The 11,679-nt window shown below is 64.1% G+C and overlaps 2 protein-coding genes and 1 pseudogene across 5 annotated transcripts in view; 1 reads left to right on the forward strand and 2 right to left on the reverse strand.

Moving 5' to 3' along the window:
* The window catches only part of DAG1 (dystroglycan 1), a 49,476-nt gene extending 47,289 nt beyond the window's left edge, over positions 1-2,187 (reverse strand). Inside the window, exon 1 of one of the 3 annotated variants that reach the window (XM_063411156.1) lies at positions 2,042-2,187. The gene's annotated coding sequence lies outside the window, so the exon portion shown is untranslated. Of the gene's footprint in view, positions 1-1,525; positions 1,990-2,041 lie in introns of those variants that run through there. The other 2 variants (XM_063411157.1, XM_063411158.1) reach the window with 2 other exon arrangements.
* Positions 2,188-2,636: 449 nt separating this feature from the next.
* Positions 2,637-7,298, forward strand: MST1 (macrophage stimulating 1). 2 transcript variants are annotated; one of them, XM_063411161.1, is made up of 18 exons: positions 2,637-2,804; positions 3,219-3,360; positions 3,522-3,634; positions 3,760-3,874; positions 4,083-4,219; positions 4,291-4,411; positions 4,511-4,629; positions 4,722-4,887; positions 4,971-5,101; positions 5,184-5,286; positions 5,377-5,513; positions 5,635-5,670; positions 5,753-5,864; positions 5,934-6,011; positions 6,076-6,222; positions 6,304-6,410; positions 6,842-6,981; positions 7,062-7,298. In XM_063411161.1, the coding sequence occupies exons 1-18, from the start codon at positions 2,753-2,755 to the stop codon at positions 7,221-7,223; spliced, it is 2,118 nt and encodes a 705-aa protein (XP_063267231.1). In that variant the 5' UTR covers positions 2,637-2,752; the 3' UTR covers positions 7,224-7,298. The 2 variants fall into 2 exon arrangements, with proteins under 2 accessions (XP_063267231.1, XP_063267232.1); XM_063411162.1 differs by having other exon boundaries at positions 2,638-2,804; positions 4,725-4,887.
* A 3-nt stretch (positions 7,299-7,301) lies between these two features.
* Positions 7,302-11,585, reverse strand: LOC134558275 (acylamino-acid-releasing enzyme-like; annotated as a pseudogene).
* Positions 11,586-11,679: the final 94 nt, after the last annotated feature.

The following is an 11,679-nucleotide window of genomic DNA, read 5'->3' on the forward strand; positions in this document are numbered from 1 at the left end:
CTACCCCCTCGCTGCCAGGGCACGGCTCTGCCCGTGAGAGGCAGGCCAGGATTCCTCCAGAGCAGCTGCCCGTGGAAGACAAGGCACGCCTAGAGCCTAGAGCTGGGCCAGCTCTGAGCAGGGGCTGCACGGCTGAAGCTGGCAAAGGGTCCCACTCATCCTCCTTCGCTTCCGAGAGCGGCCGAGCTCTGCGCTCCGGGCACTGGGAGATGAGGAGAACAGAGTGTGAAAGTTACCGACCAGCATCAGCATTTCTAAAAGCAGACAAGTGCTTGGGGTCAACAGATCCCACACAGAGCAGAGCACCTTTACTGTTATCAGCCCCATAATTCTTACTGATTCCCCAGGCCAACAATTATGCACAATTTACTACTCTTATTTACACAATGCTTAAAGAAATGGGTATATCCAAGCCAGCAGGTGCTGTCAGCAACTTCTCCCAGTTATCGGAGCATTTGTGCCAGCTCCCAAAGAAGTGAGCCTGAACTGCAGTAAGGAGTCGGCATGACCTGGAATCAGCCAGGCTTTGCTGATTACTCCTCTGAGTAAACAGTGGTGTTCCCAGCACTTCAGCTTGCTCTCAAGCTCCTTCTGTTGGCATACTACCCTATATTTAGGATAGAAGAGTGCAATGACAAGCATCGGGACGAATGAATAAGTGGTTTAGGATGCTCAGTATAGCAGCAGAAACTGTGTGAAGAAATCTAAGAATCAGAAACTCCTAAAGTGAGGAAAGGAATCTGTAAAGCTAAAGGTGGGATGAGACAGCATTCCATTTGGAAAGTTAAACAGCAAGTTTTCAGCAAGTTTTGTTAAGGTACTCGCAAGGCAAGAGGCATTAGTAGTCCACCATGTAACAGCAATGGGCAGCAGAAAGAAGCTCCTGCCAGGAAGGGCTAAGAGAAAATAGGTAAATTCTTGGAGTTTTCTACACAAAAAGATGATTTTAATCTCGTTTTGGAGAGGTGAATGCCAGTGGTGTTTTCCCAAGCCTAGGAGCTCAAAGCTCCAGGACCAAGGGAGATATACCACCTCAGGGAGTGACCACAAACCCAACAGCCAGGTCCCACATACTCCTGCCCACACCTTCCCCCCTGAGCACCACGATCTAGTTATACTCCAAAAACACACGTTTGCCAACTTCAAACCTGTGGCAAAACTCAGTAAACCCAGGCCTGTTGACTTGACGGGCATTGGAAACTTGGGTGAGCCACATTACAGCCTGTTGCTTCCGAAAAACCAGGGAGGCCACAAGGAACACCCGGCATTTACACCTTTTAGGTGGCAGAACCACTAAGTCGCCTCTAGTCACCTGCACTGGGGACTGAAGATAAAGTTTGCCTGTCGGTGTGTCCCTGCCGGAACAGCCTCTCCTGTTAGTCACGCTCCCAGTGCCCGGAGCCAAGGTCAGCCCTGGGAAGTGGCGGGGCCCACGGAGCCCCACAGGGGCAGAGCCGACGGTGTCCCCGGCCACCCTGCCTGGGAAGCCACCTGTCCCCGAGGAACACACAACCCGGACACCCACCTGCGCTCCCACGATGGGCCCGGTGAGCGGGGACAGCCCGGGACGCCCACACGGGGTTTGTCACAACCAGAGGCGGCTGCCGCTACCGACAGCACCTGGGCCGCTCCCGGCGAAGCCCCGAGGCTCACCCGGAACAGCCCGGGCCGGCCCGGCCGCTTGAAGCCCCGGGGCCGCTCCGCCTCCCGCCCGGCCCCGCCGAGCCCTCTCGGGCGCGGCGCCCACCCAGGGCCGAGGGCGGCGGCGGCGGGAAAGCGGCGGCGGAGGGAGCGCGGCCCGGCGGGAAGGCAGCACGGGGCCGGCCCCGCCGGCCGCGGAGGGCGCGCCGAGCTGAGGCAGCGCCGCGCCGGGAAAGCCGCTCCGCCGCCTGCTCTCCGCCAGGCCCGGGCCTGCCGCCCCTCTGCCCAGGCCGCGCCGCCGCCGCCAGCCCCGCTCCCCGCCTCCAAGGGCAGGGCGGCCCGACAGGTGCCGCCGCAGCCACGCTCCGGGCGGTCGCGGTTCCCCCGTCCCCGCTCTCACCGTGCACGCCGGGCCCGGCCCCGCTCCCGCCGGCTCCGCGGCCCCGACGCACCGAGCGGGCGGCGCGGCGCGAGCGCGACCCCGCGCGGGCACGTACCCGGGGGCGGGGCTCGCGCGCGCGCGCGGCGCCTGGCAACCGGCGGCACGAGCGCGCCGCGGCCAATCGGCGCCGGGCGACAGCGCTGGCCACGCCCTCCCCCCGCCCCGCCCCGCCGGGCCGCCCCTTGCGGCCACGCCCCGTCCCAGAACCCCGCCCGCTCCCGTGGGGCCCGCAGCACAGCCCCGCCCCCTTCCCCGCCCCCAGGGCCCCGCCCCGCCCCCAGACCCCGCCTCACCGGTGCAGGGTCCGTCCCCGCTGCTCCAGGCCCGCCCCCTCTGTGCGCAGGCCCCACCCACGCCCCGTGCGTGTCCGCCGCGGGGTGACCGCGGCCCCGCCAGACCCCGCCCCGCCGCTCAGGCCCCGCCCCACGCCGCACGTGTCCGCCCCGAGGTGACCCCGGCCCCGCCTGGCCCCGCCCCGCTGCACCAGGCCCCGCCCCTCCGCCCACGCCCCGCCCCTCCGCCCACGCCCCGCCCCCGGGCACGGCCCCGTCTCCCCCACGCGCGCCCGCCGCGGGTGACCCCGGCCCCGCCTGGCTCCGCGCCCGGCCGCAAATATTTGCTCGGGGCCGTCCCGGAGCTCCAGCGGCCCGGGGACGCGGGGCCGCCGCCATGCAGCCCGTGCTGGGGGTCCTGCTCGCCCTGGCCGCGGCTCTGGGCTCAGGTAGGACCCCAGGCTGGGTCGCCGTGGGGCTGGAGGGCGCGGGGCAGTGCGGGGCCCAAGGCTGGGCCGGCGGCCGGCCCGAGAGCCTGCAGGCCATGCCCTGTCCCACGGCGGAGGGGGACAGCCGGACGCAGGGAACTGCAGCGGGGGATGTAGGGCAGGGACCCTCCTGCTCCACGGCACATGGATCGGAACATAGGACAGGGATCCCCTGCTCCATATTACATGGATCCCATGCTCCATAGGACAGAGTTCCCCTCCTCCAGGGGACACGGATCCCATGCTCTGTGGGACAGAGATCCCATGCTCGGTGGGACAGGGATATCCTGCTCCATGGGGCAGGGATCCCACGCTCCACAGAGTCCCAGTGCTTGTGCCCCCATGAGAACGCTGAGCTCCTGCCACACTCCCCAGGCCACCGCTCACCCCTCAATGACTTCCAGCGCCTGCGAGCCACCGAGCTGCTGGCGGTGCCCGCGGATCCACCGCCACCGCCGCCGGAGCAGGGCACTGCGGAGCAGTGTGCCCAGCGCTGTGCCTCCAGCCTGGCTTGCCGGTGAGCAGCACACGGTGCCACCGTGGGGCAGGTGGGAGTGCAGGGGCCACAACACCGGGTCCCTCTCTGCACTTGGATACTGGGTGCTCACGTGTGTGACCCAGGTCCCGCGGGCTCTGGCCTCACATGGTGCCGTGCCAGACTTCTGCTGTGCCTCCCAGGGCTTTCCACCATGACCAGCAGAGCCAGTTGTGCCAGCTGCTGCCCTGGACCCAGCACTCCCCCCGCATCCAGCTGCAGAAAAACATCCGCTATGACCTGTACCAGAAGAAAGGTGGGCTGGTGCCATGGGCGGGTGTGGGGACACCACAGACTGGGCACAGGCCACCGGCACAGGACTCTTTGCCCATGTGCCCTGACCGGGCCTGGGGCTCTGAAGAGGTGCCCGGCTCTGCTCAGACTTCCTGCGGGACTGCATTGTGGGCGATGGCTCCAGCTACCGCGGCACACGGGCCACGACGGAGAAGGGGCTGCGCTGCCAGCACTGGCAAGCCACGACACCACATGACCACAGGTGCCCCGTGTCCCTGGCTGTCCCGTGGCACCCACCGTGGGCAGCAGGGGGCAATGGGGAATGGGGAGGGAACAGTGTGGGATAGCGCAGGAGCAATGGGGACAGCCTGGGGGCAATGGCACTGACAGGAGTAGTGCATCATCCTGGCTGTGCCCATTCCACGGCAAAAGATTCCTGGCAGCTCTCCTACCCACTCTGCTGCCAGCAGGTTTCTGCCATCCTCCCACAATGGGCTGGAGGAGAATTACTGCCGAAACCCTGACCGGGACAAGCGGGGCCCGTGGTGTTACACTGTTGATCCCAATGTCCGACACCAGAGCTGCGGCATAAAGAAGTGTGAGGATGGTGAGTGCCACATCCCGGAGTCACCCTGTGCTGTATGTTTCCCCCACACTAAGCCCTGCAGTTGTTGGCAGCTGTCTGCATGACCTGCAATGGGGAGGACTACCGTGGCAGCGTGGACCACACCGAATCAGGGACAGAGTGCCAGCGCTGGGACCTGCAGCACCCACACAAGCACCCCTACCACCCCAACAAGTATTCACCCCCAGCCCCCAGCAGTGCAGGGCCCTGGTGGAGTGCCAGGTGCTGGGGTGATGGTGCCACCCCAACTGCTGCTCCCTGTGTCCGGCCCAGGTACCCTGACAAGGGGCTAGATGACAACTACTGCCGCAACCCTGACAGCTCCGAGCGGCCCTGGTGCTACACCACCGACCCCGGGCGGGAGCGTGAATACTGCCGCATCCGCATCTGCAGTAGGTCCCCACCAGCATCAGGCACAGCTGGGCCTGAGGGTCCTGGGTGCCAGCCCTGACCCTGCTACTCTGCCCCTCTCTGGCCACACAAGCAGAAAAACGCCCACGGCCTGTCAACGTCACCACCGGCTGCTTCAGGGGCAAGGGTGAAGGCTACCGTGGCCGTGTGAATGTCACCGTGTCGGGGATCCCCTGCCAGCGCTGGGACTCCCAGGTGCCTCATAAGCACCACTTTGTGCCCGAGAAGTACCCGTGCAAGTAAGGGACCCCAGGAGGGTGGTGATGGGCAGCACCCATGAGTGTGGGATTGAGGGGGGACAACCACGTGGCCCCTCCTCCAGGGATTTGCAGGAGAACTACTGCCGCAACCCCGACGGATCAGAGGCGCCGTGGTGCTTCACCTCCCGCCCCACCATCCGCATCGCCTTCTGCTTCCACATCCGCCGCTGCCCTGATGAGCAGGATGCACAAGGTGAGCCACCCCAGGCCCCCGTCCCTGGGTGCCCACCCCGGTGCCCCTGTGAGCGGTGCCAGCCCTCCTTGCCTGTCCCCAGAGTGCTACAACGGCCACGGCAAGCACTACCACGGCCACGTCAGCAAGACACGCAAGGGAATCACCTGCCAGCCCTGGGCTGCCCAGACACCCCATGTGCCCCAGTGAGTGTGCGAGGGGGGATGGTGGGTACAAGGATGGGGATGGAGATGAGGCTGGGAATGGTGACAGTGATGGTGACTGCCTCCTGGCAGGATCTCGCCTGCCACCCACCCTGAGGCACACCTGGAGGAGAACTACTGCCGCAACCCCGATGACGACAGCCACGGCCCCTGGTGCTACACCATGGACCCCCGTACCCCCTTTGACTACTGTGCCATCAAGCCCTGTTGTGAGCCCCTACCCACATCCCTGCAGAGCTAGAGGGGACCCTGGCCCCACACAGGGTAGTTTTGGTCTCCTCAGGGTGGCTGGATCCTGTGTCAGTGCAACCCTCTGTTTTCTCTCTGCAGCTGGCAGCACAGTGCCCTCCATCATGGAGAATGCAGGTGGGGGCCCGCGGGTCCTGGGTGGGCACCCTGGGGTGGGTGCTGGTGTTACAGGCCTGGCTGATGCCCACCCTGCCCACAGACACAGTGACATTTGAGCAGTGTGGCCAGCGGGACGAGAGGCTGCAGTGGAAGGGGCGCATTGTTGGTGGCCAGCCTGGCAACTCGCCCTGGACTGTCAGCATCCGCAACCGGTGCGTGGGTGTCCCACACACACTTCCATGTACTCGGTGCCCCCCAGGGCTCACCCCCTGTCCCCACAGGGCTGGCGTGCACTTCTGCGGGGGATCCCTGGTGAAGGAGCAGTGGGTGATCAGCACACGCCAGTGCTTCTCCTCCTGGTAATGCTGGGTCTGGAGCGTGGGGTGGTGGGATCCCTTGTGCCCTCATGTCCCTGTTCCACAGTGATGCCGACCTGATGGGCTATGAGGTGCAGCTGGGGACGCTCTTCAGGGACCCTGGCCCTGGGGACCCTGACCAACAGACCATCCCCATCGTGCGGATTGTCTGCGGCCCCTCTGAGTCCCAGCTGGTGATGCTGGAGCTTGCAAGGTGAGAGGCTGTGCCTTGGCCTCTGCCGTGCTCCACTGCTGGCCAGGCTGGCACCGTGTCCTACTGCCCCTCTTGCTACAGGGCAGCTGCTCTGACCAAGCGTGTGGCCCTGATCTGCCTGCCCCCCGAGCGCTACGTCGTGCCTGCGGGCACTGTCTGCGAGATTGCCGGCTGGGGGGAAACCAGAGGTACCTGCCATGGGCAGCCCCTGCTGGGGGATTCCCTGTTCAATACAGCCCCTGCCAATGCCTTTCCATCCCCTCTGCCCACAACATCCCCATGTCCATGGCATCTCTGTGCCCACAGCTTCCCTTGCTTGAAGTATCCCCTGCCCACAGCAACCCCCAGGTCCCTGGCATACCCCTGCTCACAGCATCTCCCTTCCATGGTGCTTTCCTGCCCATTCCATCCCCCTACCTACAGCATGGCTTGCCCCTGGCATCACCCTGTCCATGGCTTCCCTCTTCCACAACATCTCCCTTCCACATCCCCCTGCAATGACATCCTACTGCCGTGACGTCCTCCTGTCCATGCCATTCCCTGCCCGTGCCATTCCCCTGTATCCCTGCATGCCCGATGCTGCATGCCATGCCCGCTGCCCCGTGCTCTGTGCCCGCAGGCACGGCAGACAGCAGCGTGCTGAACGTGGCACGGCTGCCAGTGCTGGCCCACAGTGAGTGCAACAGGGCGCTGCGTGGGCGCCTGAAGGACAGCGAGCTCTGCACTGCCCCGCTGCGGGCCGGCGTGGGTGCCTGCGAGGTGAGCTGGGCTGGGGACACCCATCCCAGGGAGGTGGCAGGTGCTGGCACCAGGATGACACCGCTCTCTTCATGCCACAGGGCGATTATGGTGGACCACTGGCTTGCCTCACTGCTGACTGCTGGGTGCTGGAGGGGGTGATCACTCCCTCCCGTGTCTGTGCCCGCACTGACCAGCCCGCCCTCTTCATCCGTGTTTCCTTCTATGTCGACTGGATCTACAAGGTGATGAAGATGGGTTGAGCTGGCATTCCCAGCCTGGCACAGCCGCCACTGCATAATAAAGGCACAGCCTTGGCCACAGGGGTTGACACTGCACAGGGTCTCAAGTTTATTTAACACCAAACCCCAACCCACATCCCTGCCCCTGACCACGCTCACTCCATCTGCCTCTGGTCCTGGTGTGGTCCCCAGGGCTAGCAGTCACCCTGGGGCTGGCATAGCCCAGGACCACAAGGGGCTGTGCTGGCCTGTCCCATCCCGCCTGGGCTGCCCCAGGTGCTGGAGAAGCCAATGGGCACAGTTCTTGAAGACATCAGCCTCCATCTCCACACCAGCCAGTGCGTGGCCACCCTCCAGGTACCACAGGAGCCTGTGGGGAGGGACAGGATGGGAAAATGCTCATCCACCACCCCGGAGCTCCCTCCCTGCACCCCACTCACCGTTCTGGCACACCCCTGGCCCACAACACCCGGTGCAGCTGCATGGGGCTGATGCACTGGTCCTAGGTGCCCACACAGAGCAACACCAGTGTCTGCACCAGCACCACTGCCCTCCGTGGGTGTCTGAAACCCCACACCTGGCACACCACACCTGTCCTGCCCCTGCCTTACCTGGGCTGCCTGGGAGATGGGCGAGCACAGTAGCACGGTGGCCACCTCCTCAGCACGTGGCACCCGCTCAAAGGAGTAGGGCAGCCCCAGGGAGGCGCAGCGCCTGCGGCACAGAGACACTGGTAGGTGTCACAGGGACATGGCATGGCATGGCACAGGATGGGGGGTGGCACTCACCAGTCAGGGATGTCCGAGGTGCCCAGCAGTGCAGGCAGGTTGGAGATGGGACTGTGCAAGGTACAGGCTTGGTAACGCTCGGGCTCACGGGTGAGGAGGTGGAGGGCGATGAAGGCTCCGTGGGAGCCAGCCAGCAGGCCCAGGCAGTGTGGGGCCAGGGGCTCTCTGTGCAGCGCCTGCTGCACTGCCAACTTCACCCATGGGACACCCACCATTGGCACCCAAACATCAGCATCCCCTCAGCAGCATCCCCACAAGCACGCCCAGCCCAGCACCCCTCACCAGGGTGTCTGCCACATTCTGCTCACCCACAGGAGGAAGCAGGGAGCTGATGCTGGCCTGGCCAAAGCCCAGAGAGCCACGGTGACAAGGCCATGGATGCCATGTCTCCCCTGGGACACAGGGCCACATGTCCTCGAGCTCCCCAGCACTCACCCAGGAACAGGCTAAGCCCAGCTGGCACAGCACAGCGATCAAAGACAGCATGGCCGAAATGGGCATCACCTGGGGTGCCACCAGCACTGCCAGGCTGTACCCACTGTCCCCTCACTCACCATGGGGACACACAAAGAGGGGTTGTGGTGGTGTGCCATCTGAGGGGCTCAGCAGCAGGGCCTCAAAAGCCTGAGTGTCTGCACCAGGGAAGGGGTCCCACTCAGCAGCCCCACCTTGGGCACCAATAACCCTGCCCAGCCCCACTCCCAAGGGTCCCTGGCACCCAGACAGCACCGAGGTGCAGCAGGGGCCCCCAGGGGCTCACCCTGTGCAGCGGGGCCCTTCCCACTGCAGGATGGCTGGACCATCAGAGTCTTCCAGGTGACACCAGGCACTGTTGGGGTGTTTTCCACTGGCACCCAGCCAAGGGGCAACTCCTGGCCCACTGGCGACAGCACAGCCACCACCTGGGCACAGGCAATGGGTGACACTGGGGCTGTGCCGTGACAAGGCTGTGCTATGCCAAGGCTGTGCCATATTGGATCTGGCTGTGCCATACCACAATCCCCTCCAGGCAGAGCAGGCGCTGGCCATCAGGGCTCAGCCACGGGGAGCAGACAGAAGCATTTTCTGCTGGCAGCAGTTCTGTGGGCAGCAAGGGGTCAGCACTTCCAGGGCATCCCCCCAGGGACCCAGCGCTCACCGCAGCACCCGCTGGGCAGGTCCAAGTGTAAAATTCCTGACCTGGGAGGAAAGAGGGGGTCAGGTTGGACCCTCACTGTGCTGATACTGCATGGGCATCCTGGCATGGTGCTGGTTGCTGGCTGGGACCCACCTCCTGTTGGAGCAGGCATTCAAACCCAGGCAGAACAACCAGCCCAAGAAGACCATGGTCATCCAGGGACCACAGGGCCTATGTGACAGTCAGGCTCATCCCACAGCCCCAGGCTGGGTCCCCTGGGGTGCTCCCTGCACCCCAACCTGACCTGGCCAGGGGAGAGGGGCTCTGGGACTCCCTCCAGCACTGACAGGCTGAGGCCCTCCAGGTCCAGGACACAGAGGACTGGCACACTGCATGTGCTCAGGGCTTCCCCCCAGTCCTCGTGGTACATGTGAAAAACGAGGTTCACTTTCTTGGTAAATTTTAAGAAATAGGCTTAATAATAATAAAAAAAAGACAATTAGGAGACAGAAAGCAAATGGTTAATACAGTTAACCTGGTACTTTGGCCTCCCGGTGTCTTGGCACTCAGCCAAGAGCATACTCTCTTATCTTGGAGAGATTCTTTAAAATACATCAGCCTGTTCTATATGCAGAGTTATCACGCATATTCATCTTTTTCTAAGAACAGTTTAGCATGGCCACTTCCTTGGGTCCACCTCTTTAGAGCATGCATTTTTCTTGGCTGTGCTTTTATCACCACCTCCAGTTTGGGCTGTGGTCCACACTTTCTTCAGACAGCAGGTGCTGATAATTTGGCATATCAATAGCAGGGTCCTCTTCACATGTTCTCTGGATGTCATCCAAACCAAACAGACCGTTCAATTGCAAGCATAACTATATACCATGTCTAAGCAAAACCATAAAATCTATATCCTTACAGCAGAGTTATTTTAACACTATACACATAACATTCATTTTAATATTAGTGAAAAGCCAATACTATAGTATGTATCTATAACAGTAGAGAAACTGCTTGCCCTGTGGCACAGCCTGGTCAGCCCCATGGCCAGTGGGCCCAGGCATGGAGCTCTGTCCATGACACACTCATGGGATGTATGGCACACTCATGGGGTGCACAGCATGTTCAGGGGGTGCGTGGTGTGCCCAAGGGGCATGTGCCACGTTCACAGTGTGCATGGCATGCCTGGAGGTGCACTGAACACACCCATGGGGAAATTACATCCTCATCCTCATCCTCATCCTCATCCTCATCCTCATCCTCATCCTCATCCTCATCCTCATTCCCTGCTGCCGGCCAGGCTGCTCCTGGCACATCCCAGGGGCAGGGGCACTGTCGTTTGGGCCAGCTCTTCTCAGACACACAGAGCCGTGCCTCCTAGTGTGACCAGGCCAGGCAGGCAAAGGGCTCTGGCATGCCAGGAGGGTGCCAAAGCCCAGCCTGTCAGAGGCACAGCTGGGCACCAGGTAGCCACCAACAACCTCACAACCTGTAGCTCAACAACCTGTTGAGCCGTGACAACCTCACCCTTGCTGTGGGCAGGGACCATGGGGAAGGGGCTCTACCCTCCGTGTAGACGCCCCTATGCTTCCCCAGCGCCGTGAGATCCATGCTGTGGCTGCATCCCCCACTGTCCCACACCTGGGGGCACGGGCCCCAGCACCGGCACGCCGTGTACACGGTGCCCAGCACCCTGCACTGGCACTCCAGACACCCCGGTGAGCGGCCAGCACAGCCCCGTTACCGCCGCGGGCAGCGTTTGAGGGCGGCGCTCCCGCCTGAGGCGCCTGAGGCGGGAGGGACGGAGGCTGCGGCGGGCCATGCGCTGTGGGCACCGGGCACGCCGCAGGCACCGGCCGTGCCAGGGGCACAGCGCCCCGTCCCGCAGCCCGCCCGTGCCCCGCTGGTGGCGGATCTCGGCGCTGAGCGCGGTGCGGCTGAGGGCGAGGCCCTGGCGGCGGGCTGTGCGCCGCGGGCTGTCGCGGCGGTCCAAGCGCAGGAGCCGCCGGCGGGCCGGGTCGGGCCGGCTGCACCCTGAGGGACGGAGCCGTCAGCGCCCGGGTCCCGCGGGCCACAGGCGCGGGGGTGGCCGGGCCCGCCACTCAGCGGCGTAGAGCAGGAGGGTCCGGCCCCCCACCGCGGCCCTGAGGGTGGCAGGGTGACGGCAGGGAACCGGCTCAGCTCCCGGTAGCAGGCAGCGGGGCCGCGGGCCGCCTGGGTGAGGGAAGGGGCATGTTGGACGGCGGTAAGCTCAAACCCCTGCCCGTGCCCACCGCCCGAGACAGGGCTGCGCGCACCCACAGCTCCCCTGGGCCCCCTTGCACACCCTCCTCGGTCCCTGTGGCCACGGGGCTGTTCTCTGCCGGGCTGGGCTGCTGCCCGCAGTGGGACGCCGGCCAAAGCACGCGGGAGCAGCCTGGCGCCAGCGCCCCGGCCGCTGCCAGCCCTGCACCGCTCCCCGCTGCCCCTCACGGCCCCAGGCAGCGGTCACCCTTCCCATGGCCCATCGCCGGCGGCACAACCGGGCAGGTGAAAGGTCCACTGGGCACCAGGAGTGGAGATGACACCAGAA

Source organism: Prinia subflava, chromosome 14 (assembly GCF_021018805.1).
Source record: "Prinia subflava isolate CZ2003 ecotype Zambia chromosome 14, Cam_Psub_1.2, whole genome shotgun sequence".
In the NCBI taxonomy this organism is placed as follows: Eukaryota; Metazoa; Chordata; class Aves; order Passeriformes; family Cisticolidae; genus Prinia; species Prinia subflava.

What these genes read in the sequence shown, in the direction of transcription:
- MST1 (XM_063411161.1), top strand. Translation starts at nt 2,753, where the DNA reads ATGCAGCCCGTGCTGGGGGTCCTGCTCGCCCTGGCCGCGGCTCTGGGC. An exon ending in GTGATGCTGGAGCTTGCAAG is followed by an intron (nt 6,223 to 6,303) that starts GTGAGAGGCTGT and finishes CTCTTGCTACAG; the next exon opens with GGCAGCTGCTCTGACCAAGC. An exon ending in CCGGCGTGGGTGCCTGCGAG is followed by an intron (nt 6,982 to 7,061) that starts GTGAGCTGGGCT and finishes TTCATGCCACAG; the next exon opens with GGCGATTATGGTGGACCACT.